The 16,347-nt window shown below is 38.1% G+C and overlaps 1 protein-coding gene across 4 annotated transcripts in view; it reads left to right on the forward strand.

Moving 5' to 3' along the window:
* The window catches only part of WASF1 (WASP family member 1), a 40,855-nt gene extending 25,290 nt beyond the window's left edge, over positions 1-15,565 (forward strand). For all 4 annotated transcript variants that reach the window (XM_053460047.1, XM_053460048.1, XM_053460046.1 and 1 more), the window contains exons 4-9: positions 4,983-5,136; positions 10,312-10,429; positions 11,175-11,347; positions 12,211-12,390; positions 12,907-13,550; positions 14,604-15,565. In XM_053460047.1, the coding sequence (XP_053316022.1) occupies positions 4,983-5,136; positions 10,312-10,429; positions 11,175-11,347; positions 12,211-12,390; positions 12,907-13,550; positions 14,604-14,761 (1,427 nt within the window). In that variant the 3' untranslated portion in view covers positions 14,762-15,565. The remainder of the gene's footprint in view (positions 1-4,982; positions 5,137-10,311; positions 10,430-11,174; positions 11,348-12,210; positions 12,391-12,906; positions 13,551-14,603) is intronic.
* The last annotated feature ends 782 nt before the right edge of the window (positions 15,566-16,347 follow it).

Below are 16,347 nucleotides of genomic sequence, written 5' to 3' on the forward strand. Positions count from 1 at the left end.
AATTGGGTCAGGTTCCCAGAGTACTTCTTATCTAGGGAAGGAGAGTCAGGTATGTACCAAAAGATTATTGGTATGCAACTTGAATTTAATAATAATACCTTATCTACTTTTGAAAATCGAGCCCAGTCACCTTTTAATAAACAGTCTTGGTTTAGGTCGAGATGGGATATAAAAGTGTCCTGATGATACGCGGAATTGGATATTACAGGTAAAACTTATAATGTAGATTATTGGAAGCCCAGACTCAGAAACAGTATCGCCCTGATCTTATCCATCAGTTGAAATACCGTATTTGCTCAATTATAAGACGACCCCCCCAAAATTTGAATATTAATTTTGGAAAAAAAGAAAAAGCCTGAATAAGACTACCCTATAGGAAAAAAGTTTTACTAGTAAATATTCACATGTAAACTATTTTTTCATATTTAATAAAAACTATGATTGAGCAAAATTATGTTTTTGTTTTAATTTATTTTTATTTGCTGCTCTGCCCCAGAAATGCCTTATACCTCCTATATGCCACTTTGCCACTCTGCTCCAAGATATCCCTTTTAACCCCCTATTTGCCACTCTGCCCCCAGAAATGCCTTATACACCCATATATGCCACTCTGCCTCCCTGAAATGCCTTTTAACCCCCTATATGCCACTCTGCCTCCAGAAAACCCTTATACCCCACCCATGCCACCCCCCCAACTTACCAGTGCATCCCTAGACTTGTCCCCTGTGTTTCAGACTCCCTGGTGTCTAGTGGGGGCAGCCGGTGGAGATCTGTGCGATCTGCACGCAGACAACCTATGCTGCTGGCTGGTACTTCAGCCGGGGCTTCTATGACTGAGCACCGGAAGGTCATGTAACGGCGGTGCTGTCATAGAAGGGCTGGGGGAAGTACCGACGTTGTCGGGGCTTTTATGGTGGAGCAACAGAAGGTCATTTGATGCCGGTGCTCCATCATAGAAGCCCCAGAGGAAGTGCCAGCAGCAGCGGAGGTTGTCTGCGCGCATCGCACAGACGCCCACCAGCTGCCAGAGAGGAGGATCCAGGTTCCCTGCAGTGCTGCGGGGGATCTGGATCTTAGTCTTGTAGTGAGACCTCAAGAGGTCTGATTATAAGACTACCTCGAATATAAGACAAGGGATATTTTTCATAGCATTTGCTCTGAAAAAAAACTCGCCTTAGAATCAAGCAAATATGGGTAAGTCATTCAACATAAATATCATAATGTTCTGATTATCCAAATGTTAACCATGTTTGAAAGTTTCTTCTGTTAGTAATTAACCTTGGAAGTTCTATATACGAATGTGTGTCTTACTGTACGCCACATTTTTAAAAGGCAGGTGATAATGCATATTCATAGCAGGTTATATCCTAAGTAGTTGGTAATTCTCACTTTCAGTGTAAAGTTTCGAAACCAGTTCAATGTATCCCTCAAAGCAGGAATATTTAGTTATTCGAGCATGCACGGAGTCCCTTGAGAGTCTCAATGGAAGAAAAAGTATGAATGTTATCTGTCATTTATGTACAAAGACTGATTCAGTGCAATGACACTAGCCCTTTGAGTACAACTTCTTTCTCTCTCCAGCTTTCATTTATAGATTAGATGTTTGCTAATCATGCTTCGAATTTATGTCTTTGTCTTGCCTGGGAGTGTATTTTCATTTTAAACCTGCAAATACTTATATTTAATTATTTCATATAGAAACCGCTTTATTTCTGATTTGGTAGCAGGCTTTACATTACAAAGCAAATCACTAAAGCTACCACATCATCTGCAGTTTATAATTTTTAATTAATAAACATTATAATCAATCTGATTTCTAAGATTAAAGCACCAGTCATGTGTCTCTGTTTGCATTCCAGTGAAGCAACTGGCAAAGCCACTTGGCTCTGCCTATCTCGGAGCAAGGTTGAATTGGGAGAGCACAGGCCCGCTCGTAAAGTGACTGATGTTTCTGAGTTGATCTGCTGGGGGGGCTATAACAGATTCCACTCTTTTGAGAATTCTTTCCACCCGATTTTGGAGTTGTACTGTGGAAATCTTTGCCTATTTATCCAGTAGAGCATTTGTGAGGTCAGGCAATTCATCTCGATGGGATTGAGGTCAGGGCATCAGGGCTCTGTGCGGGCCAGTCAAGTTCTTCCACACCATACTCGTCCTACCATGTCTTTATGGACCTTGCTTTGTGCACTGGGCACAGTCATGCTGGAATAGAAAATGGCCTTCCACAAGGTTGGAAGCATAGCATTGTCCAAAATGTCTTTGTATGCTGTAGTATTCACATTACCATTCACTGGAACTAAGGGGCTGAAAAACAGCCCCAGACCATTATCCTTCCTACACTAAACTGTACAGTAGGCACTATACACTCCACTAGGTAGTGTTCATCTGGAATCTGCCAAACACAGAGTTATCCATCAGGCTTGCGGATAGTGAAATACGATTCATCATTCCAGGTAACACGTTTCCACTGCTCCAGAGTCCAGTTCTGGGTGCTTTACACCACTCCAACTGTGTAATGAGTGATGCTTCAAAAAAACATTTTTTTGTTTGTTTTTTTACACACAACGAGCTGAGTGTGAGTTTGCGTGGCCTACAGCTTAATTTGTGAGCTGTTGTTACTCCTAGATGGCTCCAATTCCCTTACAGTGGACCAGGACAAACTGAAAAGGCATTGAGCTCATTCTACTGCCAATGTCTACCTGTTAACAATGGGGGCAGCTGAAACACTTAAACTCAATAATTAGGAGGGATGTTGACATACTTCTGGTCATATAGTGTGTGTATATATATATATATATATGTATATTTACACAAACGCTTACTGACCTGACCACTCATTTTTTGTTCCTCCAACCCTCAGCTGGGGATCTTTTGTTGCGTGCATTTCAAATAAACCATGTATAGAATTAATATATATTGATTTTTTTTTCTTTTCAAGGCTTTTGCAAACACAAGTAATCATTGCCACTTGTTTGCATAGGGTTGGTTCCAAATCAATGCGAGTGTCTATGTAAGCAAAAGTATTTATTCGGAATAATTAACAGCAATAAAAACTATTTATTTTTGCTGTCGTTTTCGTAAGCACAAAAAACAGCACATTGGAAGTTATTTGAAATGAGCCCTTAAGTTCAGCAAGTACTCTTCTTTTGCACAGCTTGAAAAAGGAAAGGGATATAGATAGTACAATTAAACATTTCTATTACAATAGAAACGGTGGAGATTTACTAAGATAAATACACTGTTTGTCTACTCTTTATATTCAGTAAATCAGCCATAGTGGTATAACCAGAGTAGAATAATAATTTGTGCCCCCCCTCCCACAAGTACCACCCCCACCCATCTACCATGTCTATCTGCTTGTAAGACTCATTCCACCCATGTAAAGACTATAGTATTTGTTGATAAAGAGAATTGCATTTCCTAACGCAACAGAAAAAAAGTAACTAGTGCCGAATTTATGAATGTCTTTATAAACATCCATAGAGCCAAATAGCGTAGCTGTTCTCCTGTTTTCTTCCTTTTTCTCTACTTAACACTGAATGATGAAAATTGATCACCATTAAATGACGAAAAGGAGTGACATCCTTTAGTCAAATGAGTAACAGATATTAAGTGTTTACATTTTGCCTGTAAACGCAGTTATCAAATAGTTGAAGTAGGCTGTGGCTGCCTATTTTCTTCTATTTTTTTATAGATATTTTCTTACCATTACATTTTAGATGTTTATGTTATTATATAATTATGTTATTATATATTTACCGGCTTGGCAATAGCGTTTACACACTCATGTTGAAGATTATGCATTCTGTTCCAGCGTCCTCGTCAACTCAACACAGATCACAGGCACTAATTTAAAAAAATTGCATCGCCCCCTGCTTTCTGTGCCTGGGGCAGCCTCACCACTCGCCCCCCTATAGATAGACTACTGATCAGTCTTAGCCGCTCTGATACAAATCCCTGGGGTTGTGTTCCATCAACTGCCTATTTTCACAGCAAGTGTGGATATTCCCGGTTACCTGAAGCTAGATTTCTAGGTAGGGTGCTGTCACAACTTCATTAACTAAGAAATGTGGAACTTAATAAAATGGGGAGCTGGAACTACTAAGGCAGTTTCTCATGAAAGCCTCATTAGTGAATACATCTCCGCATACTGGCAAAGTCAAAATATGGGTCTTTAAGATCAGTCTGATTTTCAGGTATACTTTAACCATTATGCCCTTGGATGGTGAAAATGTGTGAATCACACTGTGAAGATATGTTAAACATAGTTGGACACTTAGCATTTTCTTTTGGCTAGTCATGCATGTTGTACATGCAATCATTTACAGAATTATATATTTCACATATGGCTAAGATATGTGAAATTTATCGAAGACGAGACCTCGGAATTAATAAGGTTTGAGCCTTTACAGCAGGACAGTGTGCAGACTCAATGTTCCGAATAGTTCCATTGTTTTGTGGATTTCCTGCTATGACTTAGAGCAGCATCCTGCTCAGGAACTGCAAACGAATAACAGAAAATATATATTGTGATGTTCCTTGAGTGTGCTTACAGACAAAACGTACTGTTTTTTAAATGCTTTTGGCCATCTAGTTCTCTTCTATTGAAATAAACTTCCCTCCTGTATTTTGTTAAATCCCTTTAAGTATAAAAATGTTTCTATCGCGTCTCTTCTTTCTCTTCTTTGCTCCAAGTTATATCTTGATGACTTTTGCCCAAACCATTTGAATAGACTAAAACCTTTGTCGTTACTTATACAATATGTATTTATTTATAGTTTTAATTGAATCCTGTATTGGTTTATGGACCTACGTATAGCTAGAGCTGGGTCAGCTTGTTGGTCATAAGGAAAATCCAATATATGGTCAGGTCAAGCTAGCCCAGCTATAAATCTTTGTACTTGCGTACTGTTTCATTTTGGCTTGCTTTATTTTGGAATTGTCCTGTTACTAATTTCAATGCCCTTTGTGTTATGTTTCAGTTTCGCTTCAAGACATCACTATGAGGAAAGCCTTTCGAAGCTCGACAACCCAGGATCAGCAGCTGTTTGACCGCAGATCTTTACCAATCCCTCTCCAAGAAACATATAACCTATGTGAACATCCTCCACCTCTCAATATTCTGACTCCCTACAGGTCAGTATTCATCAGTAGGGCATCTGCTTACATTAAATGAATTATGGATTTCCATCACTTTTGTATACAGCTTCAGTTCCCAGTTCAGATGACAAACAAAGCCCTTGAAATTGTATTTGAACAAATAATATGGATAAGTAACATCAATAGTCAAGGAACTCCTAATGCACCTGAAACTGATTTCTCCTTACGTGGTCTGAAGTGATAAATTAGCTACTGAGAAGACTGTTTTATAACTACACCATAGAAATCAGGATTGCAGGAGGAACTAGCATATAATAAAAGCAACTAACAAAAGATTAGTAGTTGTAAAATATTTGAGCTGCTCCCAATTCCATTCTGTCATGTGGATCCAGAGATATTTAGTTCTGCTAGCGGTGCACCTATCTCTCTGGTAACTTCCAAACAGTGGCACCAGCATTGCCAAAGAGAACATCTCCTGCCTATGTCTGTAGTATTTCTATGTATGTGTTCTCTTTGTTTCCTCGCTATTCCCTCAAATCTCTCCCTGCTCACCTTATATAGTGATACCTTCTTCAGCTCTTCAAACTTTGAGTCTTCCTATTCCATACTGGCAACAAACATACCTAGTAGGCAGTGGCTTCTCAAGAGACCCAGGGTTCCTGGGTGGGCCACAGCTGGTGCTTTTAGAGGACATGGGAGCAGAAAGTTGTGAAAGCAAACACCATTGTGTTTGCTTTCAGAAAATACAGGGTAGGTCATGGCATAATAACTCATGTTCTTACCCTATCTTGGATGTTTGTCAGGTTGGGCTGCAGTGAGTGCACAGATCATTTTATATTTACAAAACAAGATAAAAATCCAGAGAAAGTAAAAGCCATCCACATACAGTGCTGTCAAAAAGTATTTGCCTGTTTCCCTATTTTTTCTATTTTTGCATAATTGGCATACTTAAATGTTTCCAATCATTAAACTAATTTTAATATTAAAGACATAAACACAAAATGCTGTTTATAAATGGATAATTTCATAGATAGAAGGAAAAAACCCTTTCAACCCTTGAAAAAGTAATTGCCTCCATTAGTTACTAAATCAACCAATTAGCCAAAATTAATTGATTATTGGGTTCAATTTCACTAATTGATTACCGCCAGCCCTGTTGATTCTAAACACCAATTAAATAGAACCTGTCTTGAAAAGAAAAGTAGGCTAAAAGGTCTCAAGAAGCAACACATGATGCCACGATCTCAAAGAAATTCAAGGACAGATGGGAAACAAAGTGACATTTATCACCCTGGAAAGGGTTGCTAATCGTTTTCTGCACTGGGACTCCAGCGAACCATGTTAACAACCATTAGCTACAAATGGCGAAAACTTGGAAGGACGATGAACCTTGCCAGGAGAGGTCGGCCTACCGTAATTCATTCAAGAGCGCATCAACAACTCATCCAGGACAAAAGAACCCAGACTAACATGTAAAGAACTGCAGGCCTCACTTGCCTCTGTAAAGGCCAGTGTTTATGATTCTACAACAGTAAATCTAGCACAGCATTCCACAATAAGAACATCATACCAACAGTAAAACGTAGAATGATGGTCTGGGGCTACTTTGCTGCATCGGGACCTGGCAATTTTCCATAACTGATAGAACCATCTGCTCTCTACCAGAAAATTCAGAATTTGAATGTCTGACCGTCAGTTTGACCGAAATCTCAAGCGAAGCTGGGTTATGCAGCAGGACAAAGATCTGAAGCACACAAGTCCATCTCTGAACGGCTCAAAAGAGGCAAAATGGAGTGGCCTAACTCACTTACAAGTCAAAGTCATGACTTGAAACCGATTGAGATGCTGTGATATAACCTTAAAAAGGCAACTCAGGTTGTTCTTATATCAAAATTAGTTGGATGGTCTGTAACATTTAAGTATGACAAATATGCAAAAATACAAGAAATAGACAAATACTGTTTTTCAGAGCTATGCACCCAATCCAAGGATTGACTGTTCAGCTAAAATAAGCTTTGTTTCATAGTAATTTATTGACAGTGAGGGGGTACAGACAGAAATGGAGCTATGTGACCTGCAGCTTTAAGGAAACCCCTTAGTTCTTCCATCTGATGCAGGATATAATGCCTATCCATGTGTGATAGGCTGTTCAAAGCCTTATGCCCACTCACCCCCCCCCCAAACTCTTAAGTTTGTTTTGCCTTTTTTGCTTCCTAATTTCACGGTCAGTAATACTTTATTACAGTAAAGTAAGACTATATATGTTTTTCTTTCAAATTATAAAACTGCTGTGTAGAGCACATGGTGTGCAACAGATGTCACAAGTTTATGCCTATTATTTAAGCAAACCAATTAAATTAAAAAAATGTACTGTTCTCTGAACATTCTGTTCAAGTGAGAAATTTAATTGCCATTACAGGGAACCTTTTCATACTGATATTTAGTTTGCATCTTAATTCTTTAAATACACAGTTGATGCTGTGGCTTTCAGTTGCTTGCGCAATGTGAACTGAATTCTGAATGAGCTGGTTCCTGTCCCATATGGCCTGATTCACCATGCTGATAATAGGGCCGTACATCTGGAGTCATACTGCATGCCAATGTATCACGGCTAAGCAGCACAACAGTGTGCCCCTTGGTTCCACTCATAGCTTTCCAACAGCTTTCTACTTAACGCTTGAGTCTTTCTACAGAATAGTCCATCCACATTATCTCTGGTATACTACCTTGGGTTTTCTGGATTAGCCTTCTTACCTTCTCATTCTCAGTATCTCAATGAGTGTTCTTTACCATTTAGTTAAATGCACCCCTGCTGTATTATTTTTCCTTTGCTATTTTTCCTTTGCTTTCCCCTATAGTTAGCATTAAAGTATTAATTTAGTAAGGCTTGTTATTGTTTTCCAATGATGTTTTTGTTTTCTGATCATGTTTTTGTTCTCATATATTGAAAGTTTCAGTAAGGTTTTAATAAAGTATTGACCAATACATTTATATAGTACATATAGACCAATACATACAAGTATTTGGCAAATGCATACCAATGACAATTCATTTTATAAAGAATTGATAAACTAGTGAAAACATCAATCAAATTTAATAAACTGATAAATACATTAAATTATTGATAAATCACATTAATAATTAACCCCTTGAGGACAATTGACGTGCCTGACACGGCATGGGGTTAAACGAGTGTACAAAGCAATCAATGATTGCTTTCTTTGCTCAGCTGGTGTTGCTGCAATTCCTCAACATTGAAGTATTCAGCAACACCCAAACAAATTGTACGGGCCCCGTTAGACCCAGCGGCTAAAAGAATCAACAATCAGCATTTAGCAACACAAAAAAGTCAGGAGTTTGATCACTTCTAGGAGGACATGCTGCCCAACAAGATGGTGTGGCGCCCATTCAAAATAAGAGTTCATAGGTGAACTCTGAGCTCCCCCTGAAGGTTGACTACAGGTACTTCAGCCAACCATGCAGGTCAATGGAGCCCAGCTCACTAATCACTGTGACCAGTAAAATAAAATTAAAAACATATATATATATATATATATATATATATATATATATATATATATACATATATATATATATATGTAATAAAACTTTAAAATAAGAAAGACTCTAGTGAGGTTACTCTGACGTCATAAAGAGAACCATCCAGTTCAAAGAAAATACGTCCAAAAAAAATGTAAAACAGAAAAAAAACCAAACTTTTCCTGGCATGAAAAGAGTTAAAACACCAGTATTTGAAATACCCTGGGGTGTCTAGTTTTCAAAAATATATGGTTTGATCGAGTAAATTGAATTGGCCAGTTTCAAAGATGTCCCAAATAGGGAATGGGCACAAACAGACCAGATGCCAAAATGTAAAAAAAAATACAGTTACCAGCTATTACACTCCTTTGTGACCCTCCACACTGGTTCCATCTGAGCGCTGGGAAATGACATCATATCCCCATGCTCAGACTCAGTGGTGTGCAGGGGTATGTGGCCAGGATTAAGGGATTTGGAGATTGCTAACATTTAGGTTCACCGGTACTGGTGATGTACAATTTTAGGTTGCCATGGCTGGGGTTTGTCAAACCCTGTATACGCTTACTCTAACACAATACACACACTTACTCTAGCACTATGTATATACACACGGTGACTCTTAACAGTACAGCACACACTCCCCCTCCCTTGTCTAATGACTGAGGTTTGTTGAGCTCCATAAGCAGTAGCTGGGGAATATAAGGTAATGTTTTAGGTAGTATTGGCATTATAGGTCTTTTTAGCATACCCCTGAAATGTTGAGGTGGGGCATTTGCTGTTTGCAGTACATATGCCTTTGTCCCCCTTCTCCACATGGCATCCTTCTTTTCTCATGGTTCAGAATGGTTCAGAATTAATACTTCTGAATAAATCAGTTACATAAATAGCTTAATCAACTCTAATCGATACATCATAGTCACCTATGAAATAGGGGCTCCATTTCTTACCTACTCTCTTTGAAATTTTGCAATGTATGTCTTTGGCTTATATTAATAGGTTTTAGTAAGATTTAAATGTAAAGAAAGTTATGTTTCTTATCTTAGGTAGAGATCAAGTAGAATGAATGTAAATGTAAACCAGTTTGCTGGCATCTCTGTTGGAGGATACACGCGTTAACCTCCATTGTGTGCAGTCAGGCATTGAGCTGCGTATAGAGCAATATATATACAGTGGATGCTGTTGAAAGTAGGTCATATAATATAGAAATTGCTGTATTCAAACAAGAGTTCCTACTGTATTGCCAGTATTTTGAAAGAAACAGTGGGTCATATTACAAGTGCCTTTAATCCCAGAGATAAAAGGCTTGCAACCATATGCCAAATAAATTGTTACAGGGTTTTACCTAATTAGACTTTTACACCTACAACACAGAGAAATTTTAATGATGTCTGTGCAAGTCCCATTGTTAACTTTTAACCTTCCAGAAATAATTTTTTATGGATTTTTAATCACCATGGTGGGTACAACTGTGTTTAAGCAGTCTTTTCCTGTTAATTATGATCACCCAGCAAGTACCCTATTTCAATGTGTTGCGTACCTTACTACACGTATCCCATACTGGCCAAATAATTATAGTGATACAGGCATAATCTGCAGATGTTATGAATAATTATGTGTGTTTAACATGAACAGTTACTTTTAATACTCTAATTTTTTTTTTTGTGTTAACAGAGATGATGGCAAAGAAGGTCTGAAATTTTACACTAATCCATCCTATTTCTTTGACTTATGGAAAGAAAAGATGCTGCAGGATACAGAGGACAAGCGGAAAGAGAAGCGAAAGCAGAAAGTATGGCATATAAAAAATCTTTTTAAAAATCTATTTGCTTGTAATGGAATTTATGGGTGGGGGGTCCCTCCTCTTTCAGCTAAATAAACTTATTTCATCAAATGTGTTTATGCAAATTAATGGCTGTGTCTACTGAAGACAGCTTGTCAGATACACCTCTGCCTGAGTCGTATAAGCTAATATTATATTGTCTCACATTGCAGACCATGAGAGATCTTTTTACTGTAGAGATCGAATAGTGGGTTTCGATCCACCATACAAAGAAGTGAAACTTGACATTGTTTTCGTTGGTATGCCTGTGTTTTTTTCCAGGCCATGTTATTTTTAGTTATGGTCTTCTTTTCTTTTCTGTGCTTAATACATGAATTTCAGATATGTCACTTTAGGGGGTGACTGGATATTTTAAAACTGCTATTTGACTGGTAGTAATTGAGGGTCACTACAAACTAGAAGGACTTTAGTCTAGTGATGCTACCACTACAAAATATCCTAAGGCATTTCATGGCATGAGTCGGTAACCGCAAAGCACATCCAAAGCAGCAAAATCTTTAAAAATGGTGCAAACACTCCTTCTGTTCCACGACACTGTTGTGTTAGACTTTTAATGGTGTCTTCATGTTACAGAACATGCATCATTTTGACTTCCATTGACCACTCTAGTTCTTTTAATTATTTCAGCACTAATTGCTATGCACCAGCATCATATTTTGTACTTTAAGTATTTTAAGCCATGCTTTCCTTGCAGCAAAAGAATCTAGATCGACCACATGAGCCAGAAAAGGTGCCTCGAGCGCCACATGATAGACGCCGTGAATGGCAGAAGTTGGCTCAGGGTCTGGAGCTGGCGGACGATGATATTGAGATTCTTCATAAACCAATGGAAATATCTAATGGCCCTGCTTCACACTATGAAACAAGGTATGTTCATATTTTGTTTCTGTAATAATTCACTTTGTCAGTTTTTATACATACATACCCAAATGTAGTTTTGTTTTACCTCTGTATTCTAAAAATCAGCTTACATTTTTGTTTGCTATTTTGATCTCTACATTCTTTTTTATGGAGTTTAGATTAAGTGCCAAAATGCAAGCCTGCAAGTACTCCAGTATTGATTCAAAGTGCCCCTGTTTGAGCTCGTTCTCTCACATTGCCTCTATGGAGAACACAGATAAGACCACTAGTTCATAAGAAACATTTAATTGGATTTTAAAGAGTACATGGGGTGGCCACAAGGTAATAAACAAGACAGGAGATTTTTTATTGTGAAGCGCGTGTAGCTGATTTGAATTTATTTATTTTAGAAAAGAGGTTCTTAAGTGTTGTCATCAGAGTTTACGCGAGGATCATATAAATTGTCCTCAAGTGAATATTCACCCCACGAACACAGCCAATGACACGAGGTCCCTTATTATGATTGGAAGAGCCATGCTTTCATGTATGCAGCAGTCATTCTTCACAGTAATTGCTATACAGCTCTATGATCTCAAGTAATGTTAAGGACTTGAAGAATTAACTGGGCTGTTGTTGGCATGCTGTCCATAGAGTCAGGATGGATTTTTTGTAAATCTGTACAGCACAAATTGGATAGAATGAACTCAACAAATTGTGTGTGTTTTTCTTTCCTTTTTAAACATACTGTATCTTAGTGTGTGTAATTCCCAGCCTAAATGCATATGGAGCTTAAGCCTGCTTCAGTTCAAGATCACCCATATAAATGTACTGTACATTTATATTGATCAACTTATCACCATTCGTAAAACCGCTATATTTGCTTTGCCTAGACCTCAAGCATATGGAGAAACTGTCGATGGACCCTTCTCACTTGCAGCACTACCCTACAGTCAGATGAACGATCTCCTAAACAGGGTCGAAGATCGGGTGTTGGTGAGACCACATGAACCTCCTCCACCTCCACCAATGCATGCAGCAGGAGATGGAAAAGCCATGCCGCCAATGATTAGGTACCCTTGTTGTTGATCTATAATGCAGCCATATGTCGTTCTGAAGCTATGAATACACAAGTATTTTGAATTCTCATGCGAAAGACTACTGGCAGTTTTGCATTGTGTTTTGTAAGGTAATTGCATATGTATCTGAATAGTGGTTGACATTGCAGATTTACTCAAGAGACTTGGATAACTGGAACTGTCCGTGTTATAAAAGCAGAGCGGTACATTAGATTTTATTTGGCAAGAATTGTTTTGTAATTTCATCATCTGGAGTTGCTTAATGCAAAACACATCCAATTATCAAGCATTAAAACAGCAAAGTCCTTGAACACAATACGATTCAATGTTTATAGAGAACACTTCACCTAATGAAGCTTCATTTTTCTTTGTTTGTAGCTCTACATCCAGTGTTGCATTGGATAATTGCATTCCAGATTTTATCACTGATTTTCACTATTAATGTGATTAAATGACTGCAGTTTCGGGTAGTGTTAAGTGTCTGATCATCAAATCTGTTTAATATTTTAGTGCCACATCAGGGCTGAATGACAACAGGCCACAGTCTCCTGCCACTGGTAGAACACAGATGTTTGTGAGCCCCTCTCCTCCACCCCCTCCTCCCCCTCTACCTCCTCCTCCTCCGCCCCTTCCATCTGCGCTTTCTGCGTCATCACTGCGATCATCTATATCCTCCACTCCTCCTCCACCTGTTCCCCCACCACCTCCGCCACCTACTGCTAATCTGCAGACTACTGTTATGCCACCACCTCCAACTCCCCTCCAGATAGCACCTGGTGTCCTCCACCCTGCTCCACCTCCTGTAGCACCTCCTCTTGCACAGCCTTCACCTCCGATATCACGTGCTGCTCAAGTGAATGAAAATGTGCCAGTTCACCCACTTCCTCAGATGGAGGCACAGGGGCTTCCCCCACCACCACCTCCTCCTCCTCTACCCCCACCTGGAAAGCGACCTTCTTCCCCTGTTGCTGTCCCACCTCTTTCTCATCCTCCTACCGGTCTGCATCCTCTTGCTTCTGTTGTGCCCGGTTCACATGCACCTTTACTGCCCCCATCCCCACCATCTCAAGTGGTTGCTGAGAGTAAGAGACATCCATCAACTCTTCCGGTCATCAGTGATGCTAGAAGCGTACTTCTGGAAGCAATACGAAAAGGTTGGTTGATTGATGACATGTTATTTGGTTTGTTTACACACTATAGGTAAACTAAATCCCGAAAATGCAGAAATTTAACTTTAGTTAAAAATTATTATTTTTCTGTAAAGTTCTTCTTGGAACCTAGCTCAAAATTACCATAATACGACTTCTTGGTGCAGAGAGTTTTTGCAAAAGCATTGCAATAAATCTGTAAATAATCTGCATGAGCTAACTTCTCATGTTCTCATATTACAAACTTTTGAACACGTATGCAGCTATAGATATGTAATATGACATACATTTTATTATTATACGGGTACTTTGTTCCAAGCCTTTTTGAGCTTTGCCCTGCTCGAAAATGAGTGTAACCGCAACTTCTATGTTAAATAAAAGCAATGCATAGAAAAGTTGTAAACTGACAAAAAAAAAATTTGTAAACATTAAAAAGTCCAATGCAAGTTGCAAGGTTTAATTTCTCAAGCTTTAAAGCTTTCATCTTCTTTTTAAGAAAAATGTAATACACTGTTCTGTTTACTTTTACATATATAGTGAAGCTCAAGCTGTAAAGCTTCTGCTTCAAGAAAAAAGTATAACCTTATTCGAACAGAAAACATGTTTTTCTGTCCACTTTTACATGATGCCCCAGTGTTGGGGTAGGCCATGTGGATTTTTATTGTATTATCATGCCAAATCCACACATTTGGCATGTACTTTTCACAATACATAGCACTACATATATGATAAGAACATGGTCTGATATTTATATATACTAATAATATCTTATTATTAATATCTTAACAGTCTATAGCAAATGTAATTTCTTTGGGTATTAGTCCAGTTCACAGAAATTTCAATCTCTTCAGATAATGACGCTTGATGTATTTGTAAAGATGGCATATTAAAAAAGTCTATTGACCTTTTATGGTAGATACATTTCAAATATTATTGGTAGACATTTGTGTAACTTTTAATAGAAAGGAAAAATGCCCTCGATTTTCTGCATCATTAACCGATTAATAAGATTGGTGCTGCTGTTCCGACAACTTTGTTCTTGTATACCTCCAATTTCAGGAATTCAGCTCCGTAAAGTTGAAGAACAACGGGAGCAGGAAGCGAAACATGAACGCATCGAAAATGACGTGGCTACCATTCTGTCCAGGCGCATTGCTGTGGAATACAGCGACTCTGAAGATGATTCAGAGTTTGATGAGGTGGAATGGCTGGAGTAGAACACACACATTGTTACACACTAAAAACTGGAATGCTGATGTAAATTGTGGTGCTTGTTCTTTGAAAATGTTTGGTCATTTATAGTGTTTTGTATCTCTAATAAATGTTGGAATGTCAGAGGGAGCTGCTTTGCCCACCCTACTGGCACATAAAGGGTTATTTTTGCCGCTCCAGACATCATGGTTTTTGTATGTTTAGTTTACAGTTAAACTAGATATCTTAATATTATACGGTGGTTTTTTCCCCCCATTCTCTTTTTGGAAGACTGTAATTTTGTTTTAATAGACCACTAAGTATTAAGAATGGGCAGCTGTCAAGTTAGAATAGAGAGTTAATTGAAAAAAAAAATACATATGTAAATATATATTTTTTCCTTTTTTTTTTTTTTTACGTATCCTTCTTGTGCACTTTGTGAATTTTAAATTAATGGTGACCAGAGACTGAAATTCCAAGGGCAGCTGTATTTACTAAAATGAGCCTTATTTCACATATCATGTAATATGTTCTGACAACATTAAATCTAGCTATCATCAAAATGTCACTGATTGAAGGAAGGTCTGTACACTGAGAAGATAGTTTGAAGTTTAGAAAACTACGACAAAAGAAATACTACTTGTTGTTTTTATTACAATGGCCTTATTTGAATGCTGAGGTTTTTTTCTTTTAATGTACATGTTGTACGGTACTATTTTGCCTGTATACTGAAAAAAATGAAACGTGAAAACTTACTTTAAACATTATGTGTAACTTATGTAACTGTTTTAAGAACAGTTTGATTTAATAAAATCGTCATTTTAAATTGAGTTTGTTCTTATATTCATTGACGGTGTTCTGATGGACGTTTGGTGAATTTCACGTTTTCTTTAGCACTACAACAGGGGTTCACAATTAATAATCTAATGACCTCAAAAAAAATATTAGATACGATTCTATCAGCGTTATGGTTATGGTTTTAGGCGGCAAGGCTGCCTACCAATTAACAATTAGGATGGTCAACACCAATGTCTTCCCAGTTGATTGTTCCCTCCGTTCAGACCTTAGACACTCCTTTCTTTTTGTTACAAAAGAGTGTCCTTTTCAAAATATGAGGCCAATGAATGTTTTGCTTCCCTTCACGACTACTTATGTCTGTGAAACTGAATTCAAGTTCTGTAATTCAGAGAATCCTAAGCGGCGAAATGGCCTTGATGGTCTGATGACATGCGAGTGACATTGTCAGTAACCGTACCTCGGCACAAAACAGCAAAAACCTCACTAGTTGTAACTTTCTTGTGTATTCGTGATGTGACAATTTTGTATAAATATGATACAAACCTTATTTTCTTTTGGCTGTTCTGTTCCTAGCTATCCATATGTAAAGTAAAAACAAGCTATTGGCATCTTTTGAAGTCATACTGGTACCGAATAGGAATGCTGGTGATGATTTTGACAGTCTGGTGAAGAGGGTACGGGGACATATTTGGCAATCCTTGGGGTTTAAAATCTTAAAAAGGTTAAGATGCTACAGCTGCATCTAGTGGACAATTTGTAAATTACATTGTACTTGTTTATCTTGGTGAAAATGCGAAGCAATATTCATTTATTA

This window comes from Spea bombifrons, chromosome 3 (assembly GCF_027358695.1).
Source record: "Spea bombifrons isolate aSpeBom1 chromosome 3, aSpeBom1.2.pri, whole genome shotgun sequence".
Taxonomy (NCBI): Eukaryota; Metazoa; Chordata; class Amphibia; order Anura; family Pelobatidae; genus Spea; species Spea bombifrons.